General features: G+C 33.2%; 2 protein-coding genes across 2 annotated transcripts in view; one reads left to right on the top strand and one right to left on the bottom strand.

The window, feature by feature from the left end:
- LOC107465891 (serine carboxypeptidase-like 20) overlaps positions 1–5,772 on the top strand; it is a 21,399-nt gene extending 15,627 nt beyond the window's left edge. The window contains exons 9-14 of the mRNA XM_021132130.2: positions 1,393–1,617; positions 3,996–4,061; positions 4,547–4,668; positions 4,736–4,849; positions 4,962–5,007; positions 5,388–5,772. Of these exons, the coding sequence (XP_020987789.1) occupies positions 1,393–1,617; positions 3,996–4,061; positions 4,547–4,668; positions 4,736–4,849; positions 4,962–5,007; positions 5,388–5,471 (657 nt within the window). The 3' untranslated portion in view covers positions 5,472–5,772. The remainder of the gene's footprint in view (positions 1–1,392; positions 1,618–3,995; positions 4,062–4,546; positions 4,669–4,735; positions 4,850–4,961; positions 5,008–5,387) is intronic.
- Positions 5,773–6,148: 376 nt separating this feature from the next.
- On the bottom strand, positions 6,149–10,485 carry LOC107465889 (uncharacterized). The gene is made up of 8 exons (XM_016084862.3): positions 10,338–10,485; positions 10,169–10,192; positions 9,609–9,714; positions 9,455–9,523; positions 8,371–8,864; positions 7,386–7,647; positions 6,587–6,795; positions 6,149–6,459 (listed from the first exon to the last, which is right to left on the bottom strand). Exons 1-8 carry the CDS (start codon positions 10,340–10,342, stop codon positions 6,393–6,395), a joined length of 1,236 nt encoding a protein of 411 aa, XP_015940348.1. The 5' UTR covers positions 10,343–10,485; the 3' UTR covers positions 6,149–6,392.
- Between the last annotated feature and the right edge of the window lie 2,737 nt (positions 10,486–13,222).

Raw genomic sequence — 13,222 nt, 5'->3', positions numbered from 1 at the left:
AGATATCCTTTAACTACTAGCCTAGCTTTATGCCTAATTACTTTCCCTTTTGAGTTTTTCTTAACAGCAGACACCCTTCTACATGTCATAAGTTTTTCATTCTTTGGTAATTCAACTAGTATGCATGTATTATGATGTAACAAAGCCTTATATTCAGTTAACACAGCTTCTCTCCAAACTAAAGAATGTAGTGCAATCTTTGCATTTTTAAGAACATCAGATTGAGATAGCTTAGGTGATAAGTAACTAACCTGATAAATTTTAGTTGTGAGCTTACCTGTTTTTGATCTAGTAACCATATGATGAGAATTACCTTTGTGTGATGTGGGTAGAGAGGAAGTAGAATCACCCTGAAGTTCAATTTGGATACCTAAGGGAGGAATGGTACTAGCTGTGCTATGATGGTGTGTAGTGTTCTGATCTGAGGTTAAAGGTTGTAGTCTAGCAACTATTGTACCTGCTTCAATAAACACAGAAGCAGTCTCCAAGGGAAGTGAAATAAATTGTGTAGGCTTAAGGGAAGAGGGGAGAATGGTAAAAATTCTGGGTGACATTTCATTATTTGATATAGATTATATACCAAAATTATTGTGTGATGTATAAAATGTTGGTGCAAAAAATTATGATTCATCAAAAATTACATCTCTTGATATTATAATTCTATCTTCTTTAATAAGACATTTATACACTTTTTGTTCCATTGAATAACCAATAAAAATTATGGATGTGATCTAAATTATAGTTTATTTTTATTATAAGTTCTTAAATTCAAATAGCATAAACAACCAAATATCTTCATAAAACTATAATCATCTATAGTTCCAAACAAAAATTCAAGAGGAGATAAATTATTAAGAATGGATGTAGGCATTCGGTTAATCAAATAAATTAGAAATAGAAAAAGACTTATCCCAAAAATGTAGAGGAAGATGAGCAGAAGCTAAAAGACTCAAACCAGTTTTAACAATGTGTCTATGTTTTCTTTCAGCAAAATTCCATTTCGCTGAGGGGTATGTAGGCATGTAAGTCGGTGTCCAATGCCTTCATTGACCAAAAATTGTTTAAAAGAATTCGAGAGGTATTCACCACCATTATCCATTTGTAGTGCTTTAATTGAATATCCTAATTATTTTTATAATTACAACCGTTCTCTTAAATGACTATTCATATAATGATACTATATATATATATAAATAATTAATTAGTTACCAATATAAAATATATATTAAAAATAAATTAACAACACATGTATTATATATAAATATATGATAACTAATTTTTTGTATATTTCTAATATACAAGAGTATATTCAAATTAAATTCATGTGTTAATATATCATTAGGAATCATTGGAGAATGACTAATCTGTGTGCTATGAATATATATGTCCCAGGCCATTGAAGATCTTAATGTGTACAACATACTAGAGCCATGCTATCATGGTTCAACAGGGAATGTGAGTTTGCCAACGAGTTTCAAGCAATTAGGGAAAAGTGAGAAGCCACACCCTGTGAGGAAGAGGATGTTTGGTAGGGCATGGCCCCTTAAAGCCACAGTCAAAGATGGCCCAGTTACATTGTGGCCCCAGTTGGCTGAAGATGGCCACATTCCTTGTGTCGTAAGTAATCACTTCTAATAATAATATTAATCAATTCAATCCTGTTCATTGCATATGTTTATATTTACAGATTCTTTTTAATAAATGAATAAATAGAATTTATTATTTATTTATATATGTACTTTTTTAAAAAATATTTATATTTTTTAATTTTATTACTTATCTCATTATCATTATAAATACAATAGATATACATATATTTCATTTACAATAGTAGTATAAATGAGATAATACATTTATTATTTAATGTGTATCTATCTCATTTTCAGTAACAAGGAAATAAAATCATTGAACAAGTAAAAAGAAGGTGTGCATTATGATTTGATTTGATTTAGAACGTAAAATAAATATAAATTGTTACTACTTGGATTATAATAGTTTGATTTTTATTTTTCAATTTGATCCAATTTTATTCAAATGATTGTGATTGTATGATATTAATTTGAATTTATTTTATAATCCAATATGATTCAAAATATTGTGATTTAAATTCAATCGGTTTATATTTTATCTTGTTTATAATTTTATAAATTAAATTTTTAATTATTATATTTTTGAAAAACTAAATTATATCTAATTTAGATTTTAAAGANAAATTAGAATAAATTATAATTGAGAAAATTTCACTTCCTTCCATGAAAGATGCTAAAATGACATGTTTCTCTCTTTTATTTGTAAAATATATATTTTTCTCCTTTTTAATTTTTAAAAAATCTCCTCTTTAATTATTTTTAAATTTTTTGTGTTAACTTTATCCATTTTTAAAAAAAATAAATTTGTTTTTTATAAAAATACTCTTTAACAAAAATTTTATTTTTTTGTTATTAAATTTTGCTTACCAAAATACCTTTTAATAAATTATTTTTTTTATTGATTAAATTTTATTTTTACCAAAATATTTTTAAAAAAATTAATAATTAAATTTTTTTCTAAGATACATTTCAATAATTTTTTAATTATTAAATTATGATTTTACCAAAATTTTTATAAACAATTATAGTTATATTTTACTATTAATTTTTTGATATCAATATTATTATTTTAACATTAAATGAAAAAATCTTGGTAATTAAGATTATTTTCCAATATCAATATATATTAATTGTTATACATATGAATAGTAGTAAGATTTTTTTATTTAATGTTAAAATAATATATAATGATATTGAAAAATTAATAGTAAAATATAAAAATAATTGTTAACGAAAATTTTGGTAATGAAGGGTATCTTAGAAAAAAAATTTAATTATTAATTTTTTTAAAAAAATATTTTAGTAAAAATACAATTTAATTAATAAAAAATAATTTATTAAAGGGTATTTTGGTAAGTAAAATTTAATGACAAAAAAAAATTTCTTACTAAAGGATATTTTTGTAAAATAATAATTTATTTTTCTTGAAAAATGGATAAAGTTAACATTAGTTAACACAAAAAATTTAAAATAGATTAAAGATGAGGTTTTCTAAAGGTTATAGAGGAGGAGAATATACATTTTACAAATAGAGAAAAAAAAGAATGTCATTTCAGCATCTTTTAAAGAGATGAGAGTGAAATTTTCTCTTTAATCAATAAAAAGATAATTTATTATAGGATATTTTGATAAGCAAAATTTAATTAAAAAAATAAAATTTTTGCTAAAGAATTTTTTTATAAAAAATAACATTTTTTCTTAAAAAATGAATAAAGTTAACACACAAAATTTGAAATGCATTAAAGAAGAGATGTTTTAAAAGTTATAAGAAAGGAAAATGTATATTTTACAAATAGAAGAGAGAAAAATATTATTTTAACATCTCTCAAAAGAGGAGAATAAAATTTTTTCATTATAATTCGATTTGAAAGGATTATAAAATTTGGATGGGATATAAATTAATCTAATATAAATTATAATAGTTTGAATAAGATTAAAATTTAAAAATAAACACAAATAGATGTCACATAATTAAATCACAATCTTCTGAGTTAGATTGAATTAGATTAAAAAATAAAAATCAAAGCAATACAGTCCAAATCGTAAAAAAAAAAATCTAAATTGTACTATAATCTCTTTTATATTGTAAAAGAAATATATGAGAAAAATCATATTTACATATATTTACATATATTTTATTTGCGGTATAACGAGTTTTTTTATTATCTTGTTTAAACATGTATTTCAGATAAATAACGATACACAAAAATATAAATAATTTTAAAATATATATCACTGAATAATGAATTTAATTTATTTATTAAAAAAAATCCTATATTTACATGGTGTGCCTAATGTGTCGGTCTTATTTGAATGCATGAGCATGACATAGTAATGGCATGATGAGCAAACTTGGAAAGTAATAATTAGCATTTGATCACGTATGTTTGATTTGGCAAAGAGCAGAGTGATGAGGTAGCAACTTCATGGCTGAATAACCAAGAAGTCAGACAAGCCATTCATGCTAAACCAGTAAGTAACAAGTTTATTTATTTTATGATCACCATTCAATCAGTGAATATAAAAAGCAATTACTTTTATGAATATTAATTTAGGATACCTTTTTATTTATTAAATAATAATAATAATAATAATAATAATAATAATAATAATAATAATAATAATAGGATCAGTTATAATACCTTACACTCTAATTAAAAGAAGTCTTGGATTCCAGTTTAAACACAGTATAAAAAAAAATACAGGATTGAATATTCAGATAAAACATCTTTACATTTACATTACATTAATATCAAATCCAAATTATTATCGTTGGGAAGACGTGAAGAACCAGAATTTTGTTGTTTGCAAAAATGGAGAGACATTATGTTGAACATTTACATATCTTCTCTTTGATCTATCCAAACTCTTGGAAACCTTTAAATAAAATCTGTTCTTATTCTTGTTATGTTTAAGACTGACTTAAAAGTTAAAACAATGATGAATTTTAATCACAGGAAAGTGTTTCGGGTCCGTGGGAATTATGCACTGGAAGGATATATTACAATCACGATGCTGGAAGCATGATTCCATACCACAAGAAACTAACGATCATGGGCTATCGAGCACTAATTTTCAGGTATCCCCGAATATTTTTGTTAAACCAATATATGAATCCCTTAATTGAATGATGATATTGATGACAGTGGTGACCATGATATGTGTGTGCCATTTACTGGAACTGAGGCATGGACACGATCTCTTGGATATAAGATCATAGATGAATGGAGGCCATGGACCTCTAATGACCAAGTTGCTGGGTACCTTTCTTTATAGCTAGCTACTTGATCAATTTTCTAATCACGTTCCCACTCAAACTTATATATCAAAATTTACCCAAATATACAATAAAGATCACTTCGTTTGTTGCAGATACTTGCAAGCATACAATCACAACCTCATCTTCCTCACTGTCAAGGTACCTCATAAAACACACCACACTAACATTAATTTTCAACTTAAATATCGTATCTTAAAGTAGTAAAAGCTCTTTTGGCGCCTCACCATTTGTCCAAAGACAAAGCAACCCTCTACAATTCGAAAATCTCTAATCGATCCCTGACCATGTAAATAACTAGTCTAAACGACCCTTGTAAACAGTGACCTATTGATATGCCGAAGACTGCTTAGACCAATTACTTGGATGGTTGGAAACTAATTAGGAATTTTTGAATTGTAGAGGATCGATTTGTCGAAGGACAAATAGCCTAGAACTAGAAAGGACATTTACTCGTATTTTAAGTCACCATAGTTATCATTGTGACTAATTTGGGATCGGTCCTAACTGACATGGAACAGGGAGCTGGACACACAGTCCCTGAATACAAGCCACGCGAGGCACTGGATTTTTACAGCAGATGGTTGGAAGGGAAATCCATATAAAATCATAGGCCATACCTCAACTATGTCCGAGTACTAATTTGTTATTATTCGGTTATGTATAATAAGCAAACTATATAGTGTAGCCATTACACATTTACTGCCAATGTAAAATTGGCAGATTTCTCGTCAGTTGTTCAAAACCAAATAGAAGGCTTCGTGACTAAGTTTGACACACAAGGCCAATTCCAATTTAAGTATATATCATTTTAAGGACAATACAAGGTCCTGATAAGTTACACATGTCAAAATAAATAGGATAATTTGTCTTTTAGCAATGCTTAGAGACCAACAAAATTTATCATTTTGGGTCAATACTTAGCCAACAAACGTATTTTTAAACGCAATATCCAAAGAATAAGGTGTTGGCTAAACCCTAAACCCTAAACTTTTAAACCCTAAATATTAAACTTTAAATCCCTTAAATCCTAATAGTATAAAAATAAAGTGTTAGTCCAAAAAATTGGCTAATATTGAAAAAAAAAGTGTTGTTTCTAACATTTCTTACTTTTTTTTTTCTTTTCTTTCAGAAACCTCGTTAAGGAGAAATGGAAGACTTTAAAATATTAAAAATATCTTTTGAACCCACATATTATAAACTCGTTGACCCGTTCAAAAATCTAGAACCAATCAATAAACCTAGCAAAGCAGTTGAAATCAATAAATTCAATGCACAATGGTTTTGTTAAAAGAAAATAGATTATTCAAGTTAAATCTCAAAGCACAGAAATGCATAATACAACATAATCACTGGCGTGCAGGAAACGGACATGATGCAGATAAGAGAGTCATATGCAAAGTCAAATAAAGAAGACAAAAAGTAATTATAACTTAGGAAATTATGAGCCAATCTCACAAAGTAGATAGGTGATGGGGCATGCTAAAGAGAGAATGCAATATCTCAGCCCTGACCCTCTGCCACTCTCATTCTTCCTCTTCCGCCTCCTCAAGCCAATTGACGAAGGGTTCAAGTGCCTTCACAAAGCTTTGCCTGAAGTATTTCCAAATAATAAACTTTAAGTAACAGCTACAACCTTAGGAAATAAATGGCACAAGAAAAATGGGAAACTTGAAAAACCACTTTTATGAGTTGGTGAATGCCCATAATTATTATATACCTGCCCTTGGTGTTCGTTCCTCTGCGGAACCAGTGAAGAATCGTGTCTTCAGCCAGCACATCCTGCTCATAAAGGGACCTTATAATCTCAGGGAACAGCTTCATGAGTTTCGCATCCTCGTAGCATTGCATCTGTACTTTGTACATCAGTTCAAGCTCAAGCTTCCCACTGGTGCAGAACGTATTCAACAATGGTGCCCAAGTTTTTACCTTTATCAACACAGAGTGATGTCGTCAATACTTGCAATATAGAACATGCATTATAAGAAAAATAGAAAATTATGACTTTATGAGAAATTATGTTTCCCTATATGCATGTAAAAGCAACCATCGAAACAAGCAAACACAAACATGTTTTAACACCATATAAGAACACCTAATCCATGATTAGGCTCTCAGAAGTCATGCACTACTCAGCAAGCCTATGAATACATAATCCATGATTAGGCTCTCAGAAGTTATGCACTACTCAGCAAGCCTATGAATACATAATATTCATAAACTAAATACTTCTTATTTATAGACACAGGTTCAACAATTGAAATTGCACATTCAAATACAGAGTAGATAAAGAGAGTAAAACACTAATGCCATTCCAAAATGCAAAAACCACTGGACCACTTCCAGCCATGGGCAAGCTAACTAGACTCAAATTGCATAACAAATTTTTAAAATACTAGCCACGTTATTAATAATTATCCCAATTCCCAAGAACACTAGTTTAAGACTACAGAGCTGATAAGTTTCCAATCAAATACAAATAGTGAAATAGCCATAGATGGAAAACATTTTAAAGGTACCTGGCGCAGGGCTGAATTTGAATTCTGTTGCTGATTTTTTCCTGACCACTGAACAGCATCCATTAAAACATCCCACAACACCCGCACAACCTCAATATCTGGCAATTTAGCATCTTTAACTTGCAGCTTCACTGTTTCTATGACTTCAGATATATCAGCTTCCTCCGTTATCAGTGTCGTCAAAGTAGACTTCATTTCCTTAAGTTTAACTTCGAATATTTTCTTCTCATTATACTCCACCAAGGTTATCAGTCCTTCCTTCCTAAAATGTTATCGTGATTAATATCTTTTAAGTTACAACTTCGCGAGCAAAACATTAGGAATGATAAAAACAACAAAAATATAGTCTACTAAATGATCCACCTCAGTGAACTACATAAATAAATTCAATTATTTATGGAAATAAAGTCAAGATTCCTTAGTCGAAATTCCAAATTTTAAATTGATCAAACTAAACCAAATTCTCGTCAGTATATAACCATTTTATGAAAGAAGTAAGAACGGGAGTGAAGTCTGCAACGCAATACTAAACAGAAGTACAGAACACCTGTCATATATATAACAATAATGCCTAAGCCTCATGAAACTAGGCAGAGTCAGCTATATAGATAAGTTTACGACTTAGTCTCCTATTGCAAAGCATATCTACAGTCAACAGGTAGAAATTTAAATATTTTTTACTGGTTTGAGCAATAGTTTTTCTTGGACTCTTACTTTTACCTATTGTACTGCTCTTAATCAAATCTACTCTTCCTAGCAGGGCTTATACAGGAGTCTTCACACATGAACAAATCATCTTAGGCAAGATTCTACTATCTTTGTTAAGATAGGTGCCACGTCATCTTTCACTCTAAGTATGTTACCAAATATCACAATCATAAATCTCAGGTCTTAGCATATAACAAACCAAGAGCATTCCAAAATAAGGTCACAAAGGAATTAGAACTGTATATATAAGGACGTGACTATAACAACTAAGTCTTACTTGAAATGCTCAGCAAAAGACTCATTTGATCTTTTTGAAGGGGGGAAAAAGTCCAAAAGATTATCCTCCACTTTTCCCCGTTTCAGAATTGAAATAAGATCATCAAGGCTGTTGTCAACCAGATACTCCTTAAAGAACTCAGTTACGAAGGACAGAACTAGCCCTTTGCCCACAAGATTATCTTTAAGAAGTGGTTGGAAGACAGTCTCTGGAGGAAGACCGGATAGCTTCTGAGAGAATGCAAGTGCCGTGAAGATTGCCAACTTTTTCCTTTCATTTTCTTCAAAAAACTCCAAGGATTGTAGGAATCTTCGCATGACATTTTCAAGATTCTTTATGAGGAATGGCTTCCTTCGCAAAATCTTTTGTGTGTAGATCACCGATGGCAAAATGACTTCCCGCTTCGGCTCACACTCTATTATAGAGTAAGGATGGCGATCCCCTTCATCAGGCTTGGTTGTTCCAGGTTGTGTACGACAACCAATGAAAACAACCTACAATAATGTAAAAAGCATATATCAGATAAACATTCAAAGAAGAATAAACTACATGGAAGAATCAAGGACTTCCCACTGATTGACAAGTCCTGACATATCTAACTATAGCAAAAGACTGAAAGACAATGTCAACTTGAATGACCTGATTGACCCAAATAAATGGAAGAAACAATTGAAATATATTGCTACTCAACATCAATTCAATCTATACAAATGATGCATATCAATTAGTGGTTTATTTGACAGTTATGCAAATTTGCATACTCTTCTATTTGCACTACTTACATGAACAGCATCATAATACAAATAGAGATGTCAGTGTCAAGGGGAGTTGCATCTCAGACTAAAAGAAGGGTAGACTAACTGGTGACATAACCATTACTAAAACAAAATAAATGTTATTTATTCAATCTAAAGATACACAGAGGAATGCTCTGCATATATCAGACACCACCAAAGTTTACTGCACATCCTAACAGTTTTAGATGTAAAAGTCATGATATCATGAAATATGCACAATCAATCCACATAACATGAACTAACTAACAAAAACAAATAAATTATCTCGACTGGTTCAGAAAGCTTGCCTCGAAAAAGGTGTCACCGTATCTTGAGAAGTCAAGTTCTGAAGACTCAATGCTCTTAGCAACAAGTTCCTATACACATAAACTACCTAAATCAGTATGTATCATTAAGATATCAATAATTGAACTGAAAATACAATGTAGGATGTTATATTACCAGATCACCAGCATTATCCAAATAAATCTGGACCACTGCATCCGAGAATGCTTCAGGGTCCAAAGGCGCCGCAATATTCCGCTTGCGGGTCTTAATCCGCGTGCCACTGAAGTTAGAGAAGAAGAAATTCAATAGGCATTTTGGCAAAACTCTCAAAAAATATTGCTCAGTATATACACAATAAAAATCAGAAATCATAAGATATCTTCAGTATTACCAATTCATAGCAATAAAAACGTAGACACTCAAAAGCAGTTATCTTCATGTTTGTGTTTTTTTCATGTGAAGTTAATAATTAATTGAATAATAATTGAGTATCATCTAACTGTTCTCAATTATCATCTTCACATCACATGAAAACAACTGATTGTTTGTTTCTACCCAATAAGAAGCCTTCAATACAATAGAACATAAGTCCCATCACTACCAAGTGCAATTTTTTTGAATAATAAAAAATAAATAATTGCAGTTTTTTACATGCAACATCTGCTAATAATAATAATAATAAATAGATAAATATATAGAAGAATGTGAAATTAGGGATTGGAGAAATAACTTACCCGAGAGTGGGTTTCTCCTTGGAGCTGCAATAAGAAGAGGGGGAAAATTAAACGAAATTAAATAAATAATGAAATCGGAGAGGAGAAGGGGGAAATTGGAAAAGTGGAAAAGAGGTGAAGGAGAACAAAAACGACACCGTATTGAGGGATAAGGGGGTTGGTAGGTTACCTCATAAACCAAGACGATGAAGAATGAAAGAACCAACGAATGAATGAGTGGGTGGGTCGGCTCTGTGAGTCTACGACGTTAGCTGATGCTGGGGATGAGAAGGAAAATTATGAGGGAGAGAGAGAATATATATATTAAACAATTTTTGTTTTGATATTAGTGCCTAATAAAAAACGAATAAAGTATTATTTATGTTTTAAATATTAAAATAATTTTTAATATTTTCTGTCTTATTTGTATTTTAAATATTTTAAAAATTATTCAATATAATCTTATTTTTAACAATTTAGAAATTATTAATTAAATGATATATATCTTTTTAAATTTTAGTTTTTTTTCTGTAATTTACTAAAAAAAAGTTAAATATTAAAAAAATTAGGACCAAATAAGACAAAGATGCTCAATTCATAAATTGGCCTCCTCTCGCAACCGACCTCCATCCAAGAGGTCGGATTTTACGCAAATTCCACTAAAAGGAAGTCGGGAGTCAGATTAGCTGGCAATAACACTTATTCAAATAAATAACTGCCCCTGAAATCTCTCAACACACCTCCAGGAGTCAAATCTCAACCTCCCTAAGATAAAGGGACGGTTATCCTCCTTAAAAGGTGGAAGTACTCCAACGGTGGTTATGGGTTCACCACTATAAGTACACTAACAACCCTCAGGTATCTCTAAGTTTTCATACTCTCTAAACTTGCTTAGACCCTTGCTGACTTAGGCATCGGAGTGTCTTTGCAAGTACCACCCCCTTCTCCTTCCTTCGAATACCAGTTGGACGAAGGTCTCAAACCCAGGACCAAGCCTGAAGGCCTTCTTCCCAAGACGATTAGGCCAACCTCGCGAGTCCAGTCCATCAATCTCCGGTTACACAACGTAACATTGGCGCCGTTGCCGGAGACCCGAGAGATCATCCTTCGATGGCGGACAACTCACCCGAAGATGGCCACGCCACGACCGATTCAGAACAGAAAAATCTGAACACAGGAAACAATGATGCGGACATGGCCCTCCACCAGGAAGCAACACAAAGATGGTACCTCTGGGTTAAAAAACCCAAAGGTAAATTCTTTGGAAGGACACGAATTAGGAAAGGAAGGACCGCCCCATGCAGCCGAACTAATGAGATTGGTCCACGGCCACCAAGGACGTTTGAAGCAGCTAGAACAAGAATTAGAACGACAACGAGATGACCCATTCAGTGAGGACATAATGAGGGCAAAAGTTCCAAGGAACTTCAAAAGCCCTGATATGGACCTCTATGACGGGACCACGGATCCAAAGCATCATCTGAGCAACTTCAAAAGTCGGATGTACCTGGCCGACGCTTCTGATGCCACTCGCTGCAAAGCTTTCCCGACCACCTTGACGAAAGCAGCGATGAAGTGGTTCGACAGCCTCCCTCCAAGATCGGTCACGAGCTTCGACGACCTCTCGCGGAAATTCCTAATGCAGTTCTCCATTAAAAAAGACAAGGTAAAACACGCACCGAGCCTCCTGGGTGTGAAACAGGAGGTCGGAGAACCTTTAAGAAACTACATGGAAAGGTTCAACAAAGCGTGCTTGGAGATTCAAGACCTGACCACGGAGGCAGTAATCATGGGCCTAGTAAATGGACTCAGGGAAGGCTCTTTCTCCCAGTCCATATCAAAAAGGCACCCTACCTCCTTGAATGATGTACAGGAAAGATCCGAAAAGTACATCAACATGGAGGAAAACGCTAGACTACGAGAGCCGAATTGGTGGCCTGGGCACTCTCACCCGTCGAAAGAGAAAGAAAGAGAGCCCAAGAAGAAGGAGGAGATCGGCGTAGAGAAGTCGAGGAGATATCACTCTTATACTCTTTTGAAAGTTTCCCTAGTCGATGTGTATAGGGAAATTTGCCATACTGAAAGGCTTCCACCCCCTAGGCCCATCAAGAACAAAAAGGGGGGGGAGTCGTGACGACTACTGCGAATACCATAAGATGTATGATCACCCTACAAATGACTGTTACGACCTCAAAAACGTGATAGAAAAACTGGCCAGGGAAGGTCGGCTCGATAGATATCTCGTAGAAAGGTCGGACAATCATGGAAAAAGGAAGTGAGATGACAGTGACCGAAGAGACCCACCACCACAGACCCCAGAGAGACATATACACATGATCTCAGGGGGATTTGGGGGAGGAGGGCTCACTAAATCATCTCGCAAGAGACATCTAAAGTGGGTCTACCAGGTCGGGAGCAAGACTCTCAATCTCCCAACCGTCTCATTCACCAAAGAGGATGGGCAAGGGATTATCCCCGGGCATGACGTCCCGGTGGTGATAACCATGATCCTGGCAAATGCCAATCTCCACAGAACCTTGGTGGATCAAGGGAGCTCGGTTGACATCCTCTTCAAGCCAGCATTTGACAAACTAGGGTTGGATGAAAAGGAGTTAAAAGCTTACCCGGACACCCTGTATGGACTAGGAGACATGCTAATAAAGCCACTAGGATACATACCCCTCCACACGACCTTTGGAAAGGGGAAAAAATCCAAAACTTTGAGCATCGACTTTATAGTCGTCGATGTTGGGTCGGCGTATAATGCCTTAATTGGCAGGACTACCCTAAACCGGCTTGGAGCAGTGCTGTCAACCCCTCACCTTTGCATGAAATTTCCAAAGCCTAAGGGAATAGCGACCGTGCAAAGAGACCAAAAATTGGCGAGAAAGTGCTACAATGAAAGCTTGAACCTCAGAGGAAAGGGCAAGGAAGTTCACACCAGAGAACTCAGTGGGGTAAAAGCTAAAGAAGAGCTACGACAGCAACCGGGGGGAAAAATTGAAGAGGTTCAAATCGGAGAAGAGGAAGGGAAAAATACCAACATAGGAGCCAGTCTAGGTGGAGATTTAAAAC

The sequence above is a fragment of the Arachis duranensis genome, chromosome 9 (assembly GCF_000817695.3).
Source record: "Arachis duranensis cultivar V14167 chromosome 9, aradu.V14167.gnm2.J7QH, whole genome shotgun sequence".
Taxonomy (NCBI): Eukaryota; Viridiplantae; Streptophyta; class Magnoliopsida; order Fabales; family Fabaceae; genus Arachis; species Arachis duranensis.
Note: the sequence above shows the minus strand (reverse complement) of the source record. Positions and strands in the feature narration are given on the sequence as shown.

Coding starts and splice junctions, on each gene's coding strand:
- LOC107465889 (XM_016084862.3), bottom strand. Junction 7,648..8,370: donor TCTTTTGCTGAGCATTTCAA/GTAAGACTTAGT, acceptor ATAACATTTTAG/GAAGGAAGGACTGATAACCT. Junction 6,460..6,586: donor GGAACGAACACCAAGGGCAG/GTATATAATAAT, acceptor GAAATACTTCAG/GCAAAGCTTTGTGAAGGCAC.